Source organism: Dermacentor albipictus, chromosome 1 (assembly GCF_038994185.2).
Source record: "Dermacentor albipictus isolate Rhodes 1998 colony chromosome 1, USDA_Dalb.pri_finalv2, whole genome shotgun sequence".
Classification (NCBI taxonomy): domain Eukaryota; kingdom Metazoa; phylum Arthropoda; class Arachnida; order Ixodida; family Ixodidae; genus Dermacentor; species Dermacentor albipictus.
Genome location: NC_091821.1, coordinates 452,365,218 through 452,384,112, shown reverse-complemented (window position 1 = coordinate 452,384,112; position 18,895 = coordinate 452,365,218). Strand labels below are relative to the sequence as shown.

The 18,895-nt window shown below is 43.9% G+C and overlaps 1 protein-coding gene across 4 annotated transcripts in view; it reads left to right on the top strand.

Moving 5' to 3' along the window:
* The first annotated feature begins 2,857 nt into the window (after nucleotides 1-2,857).
* The window catches only part of LOC139054765 (uncharacterized), a 60,175-nt gene continuing 44,137 nt past the window's right edge, over nucleotides 2,858-18,895 (top strand). For 2 of the 4 annotated variants that reach the window (XM_070532360.1, XM_070532358.1), the window contains exons 1-3: nucleotides 3,413-3,768; nucleotides 9,316-9,423; nucleotides 13,102-13,286. In XM_070532360.1, the coding sequence (XP_070388461.1) occupies nucleotides 13,163-13,286 (124 nt within the window). In that variant the 5' untranslated portion in view covers nucleotides 3,413-3,768; nucleotides 9,316-9,423; nucleotides 13,102-13,162. Of the gene's footprint in view, nucleotides 2,924-3,412; nucleotides 3,769-9,315; nucleotides 9,424-13,101; nucleotides 13,287-18,895 lie in introns of those variants that run through there. The other 2 variants (XM_070532359.1, XM_070532362.1) reach the window with 2 other exon arrangements.

Genomic DNA, 18,895 nt, shown 5'->3' with positions numbered 1-18,895 from the left:
CTTATGGCGACGATCGATGCGGCTCGATAGGTAATGAGGCTGAGAAATGAAGTTACTGTGAAGGGAGGAATGGTAATAAAATTTGTGAAACAGTGTCAAACGTGCTATTGTTCTGCGAGATGCAAGTGATGGAAGAGATAGAGTGTCCTTAATTGATTATTGATTACGGTTATAATTTGAAAATATTAATCGGACTGAGTTATTTTGGACAAGCTCGAGTGAAGAAATAAGGTTTTCATGGTATGAGTCCCACACACCTGCAGCGTATTCTAATTTAGGACGCACTAATGACTGGTAAAGTAGTAATTTTAAGGATGATGGTGCTTTGAAAACTTGTGGTGTAAGTAACCGAGCATGCTATTAGCTTTACTTATTATGTACTCAGCGTGGATGTTCCAGGTTAGTTTTGCTGTTATATGAGCTCCTGAGTATTTGTATGGGTTAACGGGTTGTAGAGGAATTTTATTTAGATAGTAAGTAGGAAGAGTACTTGAGGTCTTCCTCTGCACGCGCATAACTTTACATTTATTAATATTAAGTTCCATAATCCAAGTGTTACACCAATCAATCACATAGTCCAAGTCAAACTGAAGAGCATTAGTGTCGTCGTTAGTAATTATTTCACGATATATCACGCAATCGTCAGCAAACAAGTGAATGAGAGATGTCAATGAAGAAGGTAGGTCATTAATATAAATCAGGAAAAGTAGGGGCTCTAGTACTGATCCCTGAGGTACACCAGAACGAACCTCAGTGAATGATGAATCGTAATTATTCGCAGTAACAAATTGATGACGGTTAGTAAGAAAACACTCAATCCATTTCAGCAGGTTACTGTCAAGGTTTAGAAGACTCAGCTTCAATAGGAGCAGTTTGTGGCAAATCTTGTCGAATGCTTTGCTAAAGTCTAAAAATGCACAGTCGGCACAGGAGGCGCGGTCTAAAATACAGCGCAACCTATGAGTGAAAGACATTAGTTGGGTTTGACATGAGAATGTTTTGCGAAAACCATGTTGAGCAGAGGTGAAAAATGTGTTCGAGTCAAGAAAGTTAATGAGATTAGTAAATATAACATGTTCAAGAAGTTTGCAACAGGTGCTGGTAAGCGAAATCGGGCGATTATTAAAGGGTGAGCTTTTGTTACCAGACCTATGCAACGGAACCACCTTCAATATTTTCCATTGAGCTGGCAGAGTACAAGTGTTTATTGATTGCTGGAAAATACTAGCAAGTATTACAGAACGGTATGTGGTAGTGTTTTTCAAAAATTTACTATTAATGGTTTCATAACCGGGAGCTGAGTTTAAAAGCAAATCATGAATCAGCCTAGCAATACCTGCAAAGTCAAGAGCTATGGGTTGCATAATGAGATAGTTGTAGTGTTCTGTGTGTGGTAGATAATGTTCGATGAAGTGGAAAAATTATTTGCAAATGATTCACAGAGAATGTTTGCGCAAGCTTCACTTGAAATAACTTCACCAGACTCATCTTTCAAGGTGATCGAGCAATTAGAAGACGGGTTAATGACGCACCAAAACTTTCGGATATCTGTCGTAAGCATGTCAGGTAATGTATGGGATAAGTAATTGTCTTTAGCATATTTTAGTGCACTTAAGTACAGATGATTGGCAACGCTATAGTTTTTGCAAGTTGTTTTACTTGCAGATGATTTAGCTAAGTGATAGAGACGTTTTTTTCTGTTTGATAGGCGCTTTATATAAGAGTTGGAGCAAGGGGATTGAGGATTAGAAGTGATGATGCGATTAGGAATGAACTTTTCAGTTAATAGGCGTGCTTGGTCTACAAATATATCCCAATTTGACTGGACCGTACGGTTCTCAAAATCAACAAAAAATGTTTGAATAAATGACGATAGTTCATTGTTAATGGCTTCAAAGTTGGCTTTCTTGTAATCGCTTAATACTTTCTTCACTTTTACCTTTTTGGGATAGCAGACTTTTAAACCGAATGTCAGTAAGGCATGGTCGCTAACAACAGCTAGGTATGTTATAGAGGAAGCAAGTTCTGGTCGATTAGTTAGGATTAAATAAAGCGTGTTAGCGGTTCTGATTGATGATCTGGTAGGCTGAGTACCAGATCATCAATCAGAACCGCTAACACAGAAAATGAAAATAGGGAACACAGTGTACAGAAATCTTTAGCCTGAACGGAAAAAGGCTTTATGGTGGGTGGATGCATATTCCATATTAAATTTGGAAAATTAAAATCGCCGAGTAAGAATAACGGTGCTGTAGGAAAACGGGAAAAAATTAGATTAATAGCATCGTGTAGAAGTTCAGTGGAAGTAGCAGATGACGAGGGTGAGCGGTAGCAAACGCCGAGGATTATCTTTGTGTGACCGACAGTTAGGCAAGCCCACGTGGTTTCAAGTTCAGTGTTAATATCTATATGAAATGGTGGAATATCTTTAGAAATTGCGAGAAGGACGCCTCTTCTTCGACGTGCAGATCGGTCACAGCGGTAGACAGCGAAATTGCCGGCGCCACAGAAAGTATCATAATCGCGCACATGTGCAGGAAGCCAAGTTTCTGTCAAGGCAATAATTTTTGCATCACACGTGTCGATTGCCGAAGATAAAGAATGAAATTTATTCACAAGGCTTCTTATATTTGTAAAAAGAATAGGCAAGTAAGGTAAAGCTTTTTGTGATGTTAGGCCACTACCCCTTACGCTTCCCTATTGTAACGCACGTAGTGGAACCGAATGGTTTTGTAATGTGCCAGATGCACTCTGCGCTCTTTCACGGACGCTATCGGTAGACGCGTCGAAAATATAACATTTATTGTTAAGAAACAATTTATTGTAGCGGAGTTTAAAGTTGGGGGAACCGGAGTGACTGGTACCGAACTCTATTAAATTTTTGCGAGCAACGCGGGTGGGAACCGAGAAGTCTTCGCTAATAGTAAGGTTATTTTGTTTGAATTGATCGCGCAGCGCGAACACTTTCTCCTGGGTTTTCGAATGTGAAAACTTTGCAACTATGGGGCGACACTTGTTAGGGTCGAAAGAGCCAAGGCGATGTGCGCGATGGAGGGTGTCAATTACATAATTACGATGGGTGCGATGGAGGATGCTCAATTACATAATCCTCCTCCCAGTAGGCTAGACATTATTGAGCTAGTGTATGTTCGTATTGCTGTTTTCGATATATATCTATTAATCCAATGTGCCATTCTTACTTTTCAAAATGCAGTAAAATTACGGCTGAACTTTGAAATTGCGTCTATAGGAAGCATCGAGGGCTTAATGAACGCTTGCTCTTTTCGCATTCTCATTGCCTTGCAGGCTATAATGTTTTGGCGAAAGCACTGCACGCGCAATAAAGCCTTCGATTGAGCTGCGTTCCACCGCGTTCCAGCGCGTTGCTACGTGGCGCTCGAACGCGAGGAGCTCGAGCAGTGCATGAGCTGAAATCACGCTTACACGCGCAGTCGTTCGGCCGGAGCTGTTTCATTCTCTGGACGGCGCACCGAGAGAACTGCGGAGGCAACGTGACTGCCCCGAGATTGCCGTGGCTGACCACGATCGTCTTCGCAGCAGTCAGCCTCAACGGTACGGTGCTGGCTTCCGTGGTTCTCTGTGGCAAGCTGCACCAGGGTCGTGCCGGGACATCGATGAAGTCAGCCCCGTTCCGTTACTGCAGCCGGCTTTCTCGATGTTTCTCTCTACACCAGGCAACGCAGGCCCTGCAGCACTTCGCCTGCGGATGGAAAAGGCGCTTGTTTATTGCAACTGCATTGGTGACAGGTACTGTGAGTCAAATTTCATATTTAAAAAAAGAGCCGATGTGTACTCTGAACCATACAGTTAAACTTGAAGTATTAGCTGGAGACCTGTAGAAGCCCGCGAAGGGCAGGACAATTTGTGCAAGAGAAATTTGTCACCCGCAGAAATTACAGCGCGAAAATACAAACAAAGCCCTTACTGGTTTATCGCAAAACTTTGCAATTGAAAACAATTTCCTCCTGATCCAGTGATTCCTGTGCCTAATGTTTTTTTCTCTGAATCTTCCTTCACCTTGACTTTTTAGGAGTCATTAAAGAGACTATATGTCATTAAACTCATTAAACGAACAGTACTTCCGATGAGTGTGAGGGCTCGCTTATATGGATTCACTGTCGTTGATGTACCATTTGTTATCTTGGCATATATCTTCGTAGGATTGTTGTGAGGTCGTGTTTCGCCGTCTCAAGCCAGAAGGTCAGCCAGCAGATTGTGCTACATTGGTGGTAAAGCGCAGCCAGTGATACAACGAGAAGCACATTTCCAATCATGTCAATAGCTTTCGCCTTGCGGGGCGCCATCCTGTAGTACTACCGTTGCAACGTGGCCATTAAAACCACTAAATTAAAAGACAAATAGATTATCTTTAGTAATTAGCCAAAGAGCTGACACGAGCCAAAAAGTTGAAACCTTAACCTGGAGTTACCCTATACGCACGTTTGGCACGGAAATCGCCCAAAATTAATTTTAGCCAAATAAACAAATATTCTTGCCTGATTCCTGGCAGCCATCTAACGAATTCAGATTGTTCTTCAATCACATAATAGTTGTCACTCTGAATGAAGAAAGGGTGAAGGAAACATATTCGCATCGGTAATCTTGGGAATATGCATATCCCATGCCGTCTGGTATCGGTGAGCTCGGAAAACAAAATATCTCAAGACGAAAGACGCGCTGCGAATTTCAGTGAAGAACCCGGGCTCCAGCAGCCTAGGTATTCTTTCAAGAACAAGTTGAAGTTTTAGTCAGCACTAAAATTGTGTTGTAACGTGCTCTGGTACAAGATTACGAAAGGAGAAGCGCCATGAATTTAATTCATGATGCGTTCCACAGCCCATATCTCAATGGACAGCTAGGACTTTTCCGCGGTCGCTTTCTCTAAGTTGATGCTATACGGGCAGGACCTAACGCGCCAAGCGTCTCAAAGCGCAAGCTTGCAAGATGGAAATTCGTAGGAGTGTTTATTTCGAGTTTGAGGCGCAAACATGACTAGCCAGCGCTTCAAATCGGTGGTGTTTCTTTGAGGCCGCCAAGTATTCTATACGGCAATGAATTTGTTCCTTCTATCACTGAAGTTGCTCATTTTTTGTCTTAAATTCTTTACAAAGTCAGTCCTCGGTATTTTGAGAACGACAGCCCACAAGCAAGTGTCACGAAAGAAAACGTCGACAGCAAATGTTTATGTTAACTCTTTTCAAACTGTCTATAACAACAGATCGGCCCACGTAGCAGACCGCGTTTCTACCAGGCATTTCGCCTTCGTGCATAGCGTTTTGCTCAGACGCCGCGGTGCGCGCTGTGCGTGTTCGCGGCGTCTCTTCTTTACATGTGTAGCAATGGCGCGTTGCCTGTGCCACACCAGGCGTTGCACCGTCGAGATGAATGTAGCGACCGCCTTTTCAGTTTTTGCTTCAACGCTGCGGTGCTCGCTGTGCCAACGCCTCCTTAGCTGTGCATGTTCGCGGCGTCCATGCGCTTTTCGCAACCCGCGTTCACGAATTGAAACGTCACTTTTTTTTATGCGAAGCATATTACGAGAGCTCAACCCAGCTCCTCAGGCGCGGCGGTGTCGCCATGAAACCACGTGACACCGTGACGTCACGACAGAGGAGAAGTGGCTTTGGCTCAACTCTTGCAAGACGGGCTGGGTGGGAATCGAACCAGGGTCTCCGGAGTGTGGGACGGAGACGCTACCACTGAGCCACGAGTACGGTGCTTCAAAGCGGTACAAAAGCGCCTCTAGTGAATGCGGTGTTGCCTTAGAAACGAGCTGTTTCTAAGGCGTGCGTCTCTAGCTCAGGCGCACATTTCGTTGCCGCGCCGAACGCTGCTTTGCTCGACGCTCACCGCGTCCAATGCGGGGCGCGTAGTCGCTGCCCTGTAGGCCATTGTCTTACACCCCTTGGCGGGTCGACGGGAACGCTGTCGCGTTCCACTCTTGAAGGCGAAGCAGTAATGCATGAGTTGTTTCTTCGTCTAGCCTAACCAAATATAGCCAAGCAACAGCACTTCACCAGGCTAAACAGTGGTTCAACAACTAAAATAAAGGCTAGTATGCTTCGCATCCTGGGCTTAACCTTACCTAAGCCACAGCCATTTTTTTCAGGCATGTGTCCTTGACCTAATAGATAGACCATCGGGCGTTTATGCCATAGCGCAATTTCCAAGAGGTTGTTGTAGCGCGGCATTTTTACGTCAGTGTACAGCTGCGCAGCGGTTAGCAGTAAGATTATCCCCACACTGCAGCGAGAGGCTAGGCAAGCTACTTTCAAAATCTTTACATTAACATAGATCAACCAGATACTCGCACGTCATGGGATCGCCAAATTAGATAGCCATGCAGAGCAAAGTGCGCGATGCGGCTATATGGAGTCCTAGATGTTACATGGTATTCTGCAGTGCAAATGAATAGTTATTGCGGTTAGATTGCAAACATGAAAAAGTAACAGAAGCATTTTCGTTACTAGCTCCAGCAGCTAACTCGTCACCCAGGGTACAAAAAGAGAAGTCTTAACAGTTGCAATTTTACTTCCTCATGTGGCCCTTACTCAGGAGGGTGCAGGCAACAAAGCACGGTACTAGTGAGGTTTAGCAGAGCGTTGCTTAAGCACCACTCACATTTTACGCGGACAGGGGAGTTAATTGAGTTCGCTTATTTAAAAAAGCGTGTCTACCAGTGACGCCATCGGGGCGCTGCCAGTTTGCTGTGAAACGGCAAGGAAACAAGTAGAAGCACCCTGACGCTCCTCTTAATCAGATTCGTAGGATAACGTGGGTGGCGTTCTACGAGAGGTCCTCGTTCTACGTTCCCCCTTGCCTGTCTGAGCTCCATGCGCACTCAAATTAGCATTCCTACATAACCTCTGAACGCTTGTGAGCAAATTGTTAGGATACACCGGTCTGAGTGGAGCGGACCGCTTCAGGTAAAACTAAAATTAAAGCTTTTCACTAGTTTATTGTCACGTCAGCACACCGTAGACGCCTCATTACTTGCCCAGCAGCAATGCACTATTCGTACTACATATGGTCATATACGCAGGTTGACATAATCAGTTCGTTCACGAACGAATAAATTTACTTTTAGAGCGAGATAAATTTACTTTCACGTGTGTTGCATGAATGTTTACCGACCTCTTTAGAATTGAGCTGTTTTATAACTTTCTTTCTATGAATGCATCGAAGCCAGCAGCCATGCTCTACAGTGTGTGAGGCATGCTGACTGCATTTTGGTCGCATTTTCGGGCCTTAATGCCACACCAGAGCTAGTTACTGACCAATCGTGCAGGGCGAAAAAGAAATAAAGGCAGGTGGTGTCTATCACAGTTTTTACTTACACTGCGAGACATCTGGCACTAGCATTCTTTAGTTACCATAAGAACGATGGGTGTAGTTCATGGATTTGCTATAATTGTTATTCTGGCTTGCAATTTTTTTGTAGTTCTCTTTATTCGGTTTATCTTCCCAAATGGCTAGCCACATTTTGCATGAATGGACGAAAGCAACAACGCTTTGCGCACTGGCAAGATCAGCGTAATCAGTGCTAATTTCTGCAATTATAATGCAATATTGTGTTCAAAACAGTAAGTCATGTAAAGCTAGAAGGAATTTATAATAAACCTACGTACTTTTAACATTGCTACGCTGGTTAAACCGCCTTACTTGCAGCCAATGTGCGCACTAGAGCCAGATACATTCCAAGTAATCTTTGCAGGAAGCTCTATATCGTATCTCCTTACCTTCGATGGCATCCATTATCAGCAGCAGGAACATACAGGCACTATCCGTGTTACCTTGAGATAGGGGTCTGCTGGCTCTCGCAGTACGGGTGAAGGTGCGCTGTGCAAGTGTTATATTTTTACTAACCGGTGTCGAGCTTTATCCCAATTCGACATACTTCCCTGGGCGTGTCTTGTTTTCTATGCCGAATCCGAAGATTCCTGCGTTTTTCGATTGCAACAACAAGGTGCCTCATAATGTCAATCGTCATGCTTTTATCCATGGTGCGGTGGGTGAAAGCTATCGGTGGTGTGGCTCGTATTGTTCGCACACCGCACGTAGTTATGAAAAATACCACTTCAATATTTTGCCTCACACATGTGCGTCCCGTGGTGCTAACTTCACTGATAGCTCAAAAGCTTTTCATCACGCCAGCAAACAACTTTCCCTGACGGCATTGTCAATGATTTAGCTTAATTGTGCCAATGTATTGAAACTATGATGAGCAGCTAGTACCGGAAAGTGGAGCCTAACTTTGCAATAGTTTCTACTTGTTGCCAACGCACCCCGACTCCATTCACTGCTGTTCGTATTTCCACGGATACATTGTCAAAATTACGCTTAATCATTGAAGTTCGCTTCGTAATGCCGTCGAAACGCTTCGGAAAGCGGCAGTTGTCGCGTAGCAGGCGACCCAACCATGAATTTCAGTTTTTTTTTCTTTTCTGCGTGCTCATCTTGCTTCTTCTCGTCACATGTATGTTTTCAAACAGCAGGCGAAAGGTTTAGAAAGAGATGGGAAAGGAAAAGGCCATAAAAACTTCAGTTATCAGTTAAGAGATGCCAGACCGGACAATCAGAAAGAAATCACCTAAGCTGTGTGGATATTATAGCCAATCCCTCAACTATGTTACTGGATACGACGTCGTTTCGCGAGGTAATTCTCGAACGCGACTGTTGCACCCAATGGAGACCAGTGCTTTGTTCGCCTCATGGCCTACACCTTTACTCAAAGTCAGAAATAACCGTCGATAAGACAAAATCTGCTCTGATATTTGGGGGGGGGGGGTGACAAAACGGAAACTACTTGAAATAAAGTTCAACGCCTAAGGCTGCATAACTTCCACGTGAGAGAGAGAGAGATATCGAATGATAAATGAAAGGCAGGGAAGGTAACCAGGACTAAGGCCGATTGGCTACGCTACACTGGGGGAGGAGAAATGGGGAGGGAATGATTAGGAGAATACAAACTCCACTGTGGATATTGCTGACGTGGTAACAGTTTCCTGGGCCATATCACCGGTGGTCACTCAGTCCGGATCAAAGACGTAAGAAATACTTGTACTCACCAGGTGGTCAGTATTACCATCTCTAAAACTACAGATTCTCTCGCCCCAAACTGAACCTCTAGCTTGCTGTTGTGTACAATTCTTTATGGCCTGAAGGGTAAGCTTTTCAATCATGAGGCACTCCAGCTCTTTTGGGAGCACTTCACGTTGGCATTTTTTTCTCGCCCATAGCACCCCTTTAAGAGCCATACGAGAAGCCACTGACCCCACACTTAATTCCTTACAGTACTAGTGGCTGGATGCGGCGACGTCAAGGGCTTCGCCGTCATCCTGAAGCTGCCAGGCCTGTTGCACCACCAGCCGATCCATAGCTACGCCGTAAACCTGTTTACTGGTAAGGTACACCTCTCCTCATGATGTTCGCCTGATAGAGATTTCCAGTAAGAAACTAGCCCCTTTGAAATGTTCTAACAATTACAACGTATAGATTAATCTATGTAGATTATGTGCGACGTCATGACATTTAGCTATAGGTACGTGATAGGTCATAGTGGGCTTTAAGCACCAAGCATTGCGAAGCTCACACAGTGGCAATCAGGCGCGCTTTCAAGCAGAATAAAAAATCACACTCTTGCCAATTAGGCATTGTATTGCAGCAGACCAAACCAAGTCCCCGACCGGTGATCGTATAGGAAACTTGTCTGATATGAAAAAAAAATAGGTGACGACACCGTTCTGCACACAGAACTGGTGCATGAAGAATGCGCGGCTGCCATGTCCAATGCGAAGCATAGAGTCGCACACTTAGGTTCTCCTTGGCGTAGTAGTAATAGTGGGACTAACTAGTTTGTATTTTTTAATAATGTTGTAGCTGAGGAACGGAAGAAACTTTTCTGCTTACCGGGCTGTAGCGGTCTAGAACAGCTTACTCCTTAACGAACGCCTGCAGGAGGCGGAGAAGATGGGGTGGAGTGCGGGGGAGTTAATAAATGTACACGATGGCGATTGATAATATAGTACGGAGTGTACGTAGCACAGACGAACTTTAAAATACTGCAACCTATGCAGAGGTCTTAGCTAAAGTTAGCGAATGTTTTAAGATTGTCGTGTGCGCTATAAGATTACGGTAATAAAATCATGCCACTAGGCACTCCATGGAACAAAGTACTTTTTTTTTCAACTGTGTTACTGAATATTTAGTAAAAATTAATCTACTTGAACAGACTTCATATTTATAAATAAGTCATAGAAAAACACGCAAAAATAAAATATAGGTCTATTTTAGGAAACATTCACTTCCGAAGTATTTGTCTTTGCACCAATGCACAGACATTTTTTTCCAGGGTCATGAAGGAAGTCTATTCAAAACGATAAAAAAACTGCACTTGATGGCACTCGCGAGCCCCCATAATATTGGGGAAAATATTACCATGTGCGAACGGCAGGTATACTTAAGGTAGTTTACTGATTGTGAGAAAGTCGCACGGCGAAGACAATTTCAGGTCCTTGATTGTGGTTATCACTACATTAACATACACGCCTGTTTCGCTTGGCAGTGTAACCTAGAAGCAAACGCTTACGTCGGCGTCCTGTCACTTCCTTAGCAACAGCGCAGAGGATTCATGCATAGCACAAATACAACCAATGCTATAGTGAAGCGGCAGCGAGTGTTGGCGTGGCGATTTTCCAAGCGTCGTCGAAGTTCTTTCTGACGCGAAAAAAAAATAATTACTCAATAGACGAGAAGCTAAATACTGCGGAAATAACAGGTTTCCTGGAAAATTCAACATTCCTTGGAACATTTTCTACAAATTTGTAAATTTCGAGGCTGAATTTAGACTTTTTTCGACTAAAGAGAATAAAATAGTCCATCGACTTGCTTAGTAGAACGGCCAGCAACAAAACTTGTCAGGTTCTCCTATATCATTCCAGTTGATCGGTATGCTATGTGGGAACGACTGCAGCTCAGACGAATATTATGAGTATCATTTCTTTACAAAAGAGAATGATTCGGTACAATAAAAGCACGGGTTTTCGAGAGACAACGCAGCCAGCTTTCTTAAGACTTAAAGTTGTTGAAATAGAACATCGCTATGTGTCTCACCTTCTCAATCCATTTTACATCTCAAGTGCTGCTTTGCAAAATTTTCTATTGGATACCACCTCCTTAACACCAAGATTCATTTCTGCCAATGCGGGAAATAGTGATACATGGTACGTGCCGTGGTTTTGTAATAATTATAGGCTGCAGTCATTACAACATAATCTGCCATACATTTTAAATCGATATCAAAGCGTAGATGCTTTTTTCATGCAAGGAACTTCGAACTCATTTTATAACGAAGTGATCCCCGATATCATTTCATCTTGTGTGTGCCTTGTGTTCTGTAATTCCCTTCAGGACTTTTTTATTGTCGTGATTGCGTTGTCGTTTTTCAGAGCGAAGAGTACATTTTGTAACCCTAGCATTTGTGCTGGTGTATCAAATATGTAGTTTTCAGTATCTAAACAGTCTTACTGTGTAGATGCACCACCATGTTTGTCTTGTAAAGTACAGGGGTCCCACCCCAGCTGTTTACAATGTCAACAGTGACAGCCAAACTTTGTCAGTCTAATAACTGCATCTTGCACCGTGTTTTTGAGACCATTTCTTTTAGTTCAACAGCGTGGCTAACGTTATTTCGGGCACACTGTAAACATTTTCTTTCTGTAGCTACCGCAGTACGAACTGTTCGAGGGCCTCCGCATCCAAGCAGTCCTTGCATGTGTTCGAGTAAGCGAGGTTCAGGAGTTGCATGTCCTCTTTTGTCGATGCAAACAAACCCGACACGCAACCGCAACAACACTGTGCCATGCTTCCCTAATATCCTCTGGCCAGCGTCTCTCTGCACGCTATTCGCGGGTTGGGGTGCATTGTGTGAGGTTACAAAGCGAACCGCACGTCGTTGCTTTTCAGCAGAAAGGCGGATGATGGATGGCAGGCGCCTGCCACAAACTTTCTGCAGCCTGGCTGCCGATGAAATTGTTCTTTCTTCAGCGGGCATTGAGCTTTTCGGTGTTTTGTGGAGTGGCGTATGCGCATCGAGAATTGATGTGGGCCTGACCCGAGGTCACAAGCGCAGTAGGGGTGCGTGTGTTTTTCGTAGAGCCGCAGTTTGTCCTCGTTTTTTTTCAACCGTGCCTGTGTGATGCCACTGATGTAAGAAGAAAGCAATAGAGGTAAGACAAAACGGCTTGAATCGCAACTTTTTTCATCTAGCCTCAGTTGGTCGAAGACATCTTTTCTCGCACTCGCCTAAATATGTGTACAATTCTGCACCCTCGGACGTAAGGAATTACCGACAAAATTTTCACATACCTATCGTCTCACTCCGCGTAATTGAAGGCGCGGACTTCCTCGGTAAGGCGCGCCCTTCTGAGGGTGCTCGTCTGCTTACCGCTTCGTGGTTGCAAATTTTCCGAGCCCACGTGTGATCGGCTGGTTATGAAGGACACATTTCTGCACAACACAGTCTGAACGACAGGGTAAACATGTTTTATTTTCTTCTTTCCCTATGGCACCCCGCGCACCCCACCCGCAATAAACAAATTACCGAAAACAGTAAAGGCATTCCACACTGTCTTCTTACGATGCTTCCATGTTCTTGATGAGAATGGTAGAAGAACCATTTCTTGGAGGTTAATCGGCGCCACTACGTGCTTAAATTTTAGTAAAGCGACATTTGATAGCTTCTCTGGACTTTACGTAACGGTGACATCCCTTCGTTGCTCTTTGAAGCGCCCGGCAATCTGCACTTTATTCCGGAAATAATTCCGATCAATTAGTTGCTCTCATTTTATTGTAATACATTTTTTATCAGGTCTGTTTTCTCCCGACTGGGTCCTCGTCAGTGCACGCTTAAAGATATGTGATTCATAGATAGCTTTAAAAAGCACCGTCCTTTACCGGGAGCGTACGACATACTACAAAGAGCTCGCGTTCCTGTGACGTTGTCCAAGTAGTTAATCGCGAATGATTTCTGTATAGCAAAGTAGTACCCAGGGGATTCGAGACACAGCTTTTGTTCCGCAGTTGAAAATCACCACGAGACTGGAGCCGGGCACCACATCAACCCTTGGCCCACCAGTGTGACATGGGGAGACACCATCTGCCTAGAGGAGCTGACTCGGCCAACGGCTTTTCTACAGCACTGTTCGTGCATGCGTCGGACATCACCTGTTCCCCACATGGCCGCACAGAGAAGCCACTAAGTCAAGGTCCAAGCACGAGGCCAGCCGGTCGTTGGCATCGAAATTCACAGTGGAGAGCGCATAAAATTTATTGTCCGTAGCTTGCGGCACGCCTTGGCATGCCGCTAGCTACGGCTAATTAATACACCTTCAGGGTTAGAAGGTGTTGGATACCTGAACGACGAGTCCCCACCGTGCCGCAATCCCACGTGCTTATAGCTTCGAAAAGCCGGGCGCAGTTCTAGCTCCCCTTGCTGTGGTGGCGGTATATATTCGCGTGCTTTTTGCGTTTATTTCCTGTAGCGGCTATCCTTTCGCGAATTTCTGATTTTAGCGTATTTAGGTGTACCTATCCTATTCGACTGGTATATATTTCTCGATTTATGCGTTATTGTCTTCGTTATTTTTATCGTTTAAACTTCTGCGTTATAGTTTATTCGTTTTGAATAGTTCCGGAAGGATCGCGAAAAGAGTTCCGGTAGACTTTCCTAAGAGTTCCGGAAGGTTTGCCAACACCTTATTCCAGCAAGCGACCTTCCAAACAACCATCAACAAAAGCAAAACATTGCTTCAGATTTATCAGTAGTGACTATCATTCATGCCTATTTCACAATGTAGAGCATTTGGGCGTTCATATTCGTTGCGACTGGTATATACCTCTCGATTATTGCGTTATTCGTTATTATTTGTCGTTTAAAACTGCTGCGTTACAGTTTATTCCACTGGAAGAGTTCCCCTAGGCTTTCCTAATGGTTCCGGAAGGTTTGCCAACATTTTATTTCGAGCTAACGACCTTCCAAACAATCATCATCAAAAGCCAGTCATTGCTGTATATTTATCAGTAGCGACTGTCATTGGCGCCTATTTGGGAATGTAGCGTATTTAAGCGTGCATATTGATTTTGTCAGCTATGTATCTATCGGTTGACGCTTTATTTTCGTTAATATGTATCGTCTGAATTTCGGCCTCATAATTTATTATTTGAGAGGGTTCCGGAAGATTAGCGTTAGAGTTATGGTAGGTTTGCCTAAGTGTTCACAGGCGTTTGCCAACATGTTATTTCACCTAGCGACCTTCCAAACTACCATCAACAAAAGCCAGAGGTGGTCTCAAAAGAACATTGCTATAGATTTATCATGTTCAAGGGCGGGCATTGTGAACCGCAGCCAGTTTGTACGAGGCCCGAGGCTAATGTGCTGTGTGCTCTCTCTTAAAGAGATAGTTCGCGTTTAATCTCAATTGTAGGGTAAATGCCCATGTATGTTTCGTGCGATGTCTACAGTTCAATGTAAGCGTTATTAATGTTATTGTTTCTTACTTGTATTTATGTGTTATATTCATTGCAAGAATATCTGGAAGGTTTGGTTGCAGGGACAACTGATAGCGATCTTCCACGCAAATATCAACAAAAGTGAGACTATGCCTAATAAACAACCTTGGTGTAAGTTCATTAGATGTAAATCAAACGAACTGACCTCGTCTTAGTTGAATCCGTGGGAATATCTTGCAAACTCAGGTTTTAGGACTTATACGTGGACAAGAACTGGACCTTTCTGTGAGCGACGGTTGTTGTGTGTTCAAAAACTGTACAAGCACTTGCGCGCAACTCAACTTACAGTCGGTGCAAAACTTCGTGCGATCAGGAAATGTGACTTCTCCCTTTTTTTTCGAGAAGGGCGAGGCCGTCAGGATACAAGCCTGAAGTGGTTTGTGGTATCATCTTGACATATTTATATGAAAGCAGATATCGTCACTTTGCATTGCAGTAGAATTAAAAAGAAAATACCATTCAACGTGATTTGTTGCAAATTATTGAGACTACCATTTAGTAAATGAGTTAATAAATGCTATACGAGAGAACGTGATGCGTTTGGTTATCCTTACAGTCCTATTCAACGGGACATTTCGTGGTAATGTTTGCCTGCGCATGGGAGGTCACAGCTTTCATCTCTCTTTGTCTGCGTTGGATGGAATAGATAGGTGGATAGAATTGAACATGCTCTCAGGAACTGAGGAAGCCTAGAAACAGTGAAGAAACTAGGAATTGGCAAGAATCGGATGTATGCGTTAAGAGAGAAAGCCGGCAATATCATTACTAATATGGATGAGATAGTTCAAGTGGCTGAGGACTTCTATAGAGATTTATACAGTACCAATGGCACCCACGACGATAATGGAATAGAAAATGGTCTAGAGGAATTCGAAATCCCACAGGTAACGCCGGGAGAAGTAAAGAGAGCCTTGGGAGATATGCAAAGAGGGAAGGCAGCTGGGGAGGATCAGGTAACAGCAGATTTGTTGAAGGATGGTGGACAGATTGTTCTAGAGAAACTGGCCACCTTGTATACGCAATGCCTCATAACGTCGAGCGTGCCGGAATCTTTGAAAAACTCTAACATAATCCTAATCCATAAGAAAGGGGACGCCAAAGACTTGAAAAATTATAGACCGATCAGCTTACTGTCCGTTGCCTACAAACTATTTACTATGGTAATCGCAAATAGAATCAGTAACACCTTAGACTTCTGTCAAGCAAAAGACCAGGCAGGATTCCGTAAAGGCTACTCAACAATAGATCATATTCACGCGATCAATCAGGTGATAGAGACATGTGCGGAATATAACCAACCCTTATATATAGCTTTCATTGATTACGAGAAAGCATTTGATTCTGTCGAAACCTCAGCAGTCATGGAGGCATTACGGAATCAGGATGTAGGCGAGCCATATGTAAAAATAGTGAAAAATATCTATAGCGGCTCCACATCCACCGTAATCCTTCATAAAGACAGCAACAAAATCCCAATAAAGAAAGGCGTCAGGCAGGGAGATACGATCTCTCCAATGCTATTCACAGCGTGCTTACAGGAGGTATTCAGAGACCTGGACTGGGAAGAAATCGGGATAAAAGTTAATAGAGAATACCTTAGTAACTTTCGATTCGCTGATGATATTGCCTTTATTATTAACTCAGGGGGACCAACTGCAATGCATGCTCACTGATCTGGAGAGGCAAAGCAGAAGAGTGGGTCTAAAAATTAATCTGCAGAAAACTAAAGTGATGTTTAACAGTCTGGGAAGAGAACAGCAATTTACAATAGGCAGAGAGGCACTGGAAGTCGTAAGGGAATACATCTACTTTGGGAAGGTAGTGACTGCGGATCCGGATCATGAGACAGAAATAATCAGAAGAATAAGAATGGGCTGGGGTGCGTTTGGCAGGCATTCTCAGATCATGAACAGCAGGTTGCCATTATCCCTCAAGAGGAAAGTGTATAATAGCTGTGTCTTACCAGTACTCACCTACGGGGCAGAAAGCTGGAGGCTTACGAAAAGGGTTCTACTCAAATTGAGGACGACGCAACGAGCTATGGAAATAAGAATGATAGGTGTAACGTTAAGGGATAAGAAAAGAGCAGATTGGGTGAGGGAACAAACGCGAGTTAATGACATCTTAGTTGAAATCAAGAAAAAGAAATGGGCATGGGCAGGACATGTAATGAGGAGGGAGGATAACCGATGGTCATTAAGGGTTACGGACTGGATCCCAAGGGAAGGGAAGCGTAGCAGGGGGCGGCAGAAAGTTAGGTGGGCGGATGAGATAAAGAAGTTTGCAGGGACGGCATGGCCACAATCAGTACATGACCGGGGTTGTTGGAGAAGTATGGGAGAGCCCTTTGACCTGCAGTGGGCGTAACCAGGCTGATGATGATGATGATGATGATGATGATGATGATGTCTGTGTTGTACAGCCCACAAGCTGTGTTAAGATGTCAATGTTAAATTGGCAGACGCGAACGGACCTCAACGTCGCGATGTCACAAGAAGGAAGGCGATGTATGATGCATTCTTAGCGAAGAATGGTAATGTGAGGTTTATGCACAGGCAAACAAGATTATTGTAACTGGTGCTTCCATATACGACAAGATAGGAGTTGGCACAAACTGCCCGCACCTTGGCAGCCCTTTAGTGTTGCTTGATGTTGCCCCCATTTTTTGAGACGAATTACTGGCCATAATGTAAGCGCCGCGCCAGTTGCCATAAAATGTGTCGACATCCAATATATTGGGATTCGCTATCTTTATACAGAACTTACTGGGAGGACAGGGTGGAGATGTTTATAGGAATGTCAATGCTGAGTAAATCAGTATTTAAAATGAATTTGTGTACCAGGTCACTGTGGTTCATATTTCAACAAAATGGTAGACTCTCTTGCTTTACTTTCCCTGTAGGGCGCTGTAATTTTCGTTTTGCCGTATTCGCGTACGTCGCCTAATCAATATGCAGAAAATACTACCTTAATCAAACATCCACAAAACAAGCCGTTTTATCGAATTCCGTGTTCCTAGATCTGCCGTTTCCCCGCGTGACGCAATGTCCGTCATGCCAATACGAGGTTTCATTTACGAGATTGCGGTGCCGCATTCCACATTAAAAATTTTACTTGCATAGGGCTGGTGTGACGCAGGCCCCCTCTCTCTGTAATGAGACAGTGACATTAGCTCATTTCTTTTATAGCGCTGTCGTCGATTGTCTCTGAAATAAAATCTTCTCATGCCTCTATTTCCCCAACTTCGAGCATTGACTTCCCCAATTATGCGTTCTTGCCTGGTCTCCGCACTGCACATCAGCCGCAAGTATACTTGCCTTGCTATATGCTGTTTCAATGGCAATACGAAAATATTCATGTGATAATTTATATTAAGCACTCACTGCACTGCTGAAGTGAGGGGGCCCCTTTTTATTCCATCGTGTGATAGGTACGAAGAGTTTTGCTGTTGACTGTATGCGAAGGACGGGTGGAGGAGGGGAGGAGGCGGCGTCTCACTGGGGTCACGCTAACGACCAAACCACGCTTCATTATTCATTGCTCTGCGATAGCTAAAGTGGCCGCTATCCCTAACGCCCTCACCCCCTCTTTCTGGGCTAGACAACGCACCCTTTGGGCTATGCTTCACATCCCTGGGGGCCAGTCGTTTGAGTCGGGCGCTCTGGGGAAGCAAAGTGTAAAAGAACAAGAAGAGCGGAAGTCGAACTAGGAGAATAAATAGTGCCGCAACGCTTAGAAAACGTTTGCCATAAAGATTTGAATCATGTGCACCACAAAGGTGAGCCGACGCTTTTCAGCGGTGCCATAAAATTCTCCCGAATAAAAGAAAAAAAACTATATGGATCTTTGTTCTTTATAGGACTATTATTTTAATTTACAAATACTGCGATAATACACGAGATTATACAAGATCGCTCCTTAAGCTTACAGTAAAAACTGAAACACAGAAGGCGCTCATATCGACTCTATTGTGCAACGTTCTTTATCGCACATTAAATTACACGAAAGAAACTGCGCTGCTAATGTTGCCCACTTGAACGGTCAAAAACACCGTCGATTTTGCATTATCCTCAATTGCATAGTCGTGTTACGCCTACGTGAAGAGAGATTGCATTATTGTGCATTTGTATCACTTTTTGCGCTAAATGTCCATTAATAGATTTGGTGTCTATTACTTCGCAAGATACAACTAAATTTACCATTCATTTTGAGATCTCCCCCAGAGTGAATCGCTACGGCAATCTGGGCTTTCGGCATTCGCATTCTCATCGCGGTATTTTAGGTATACATTGCTTTAATATGATGA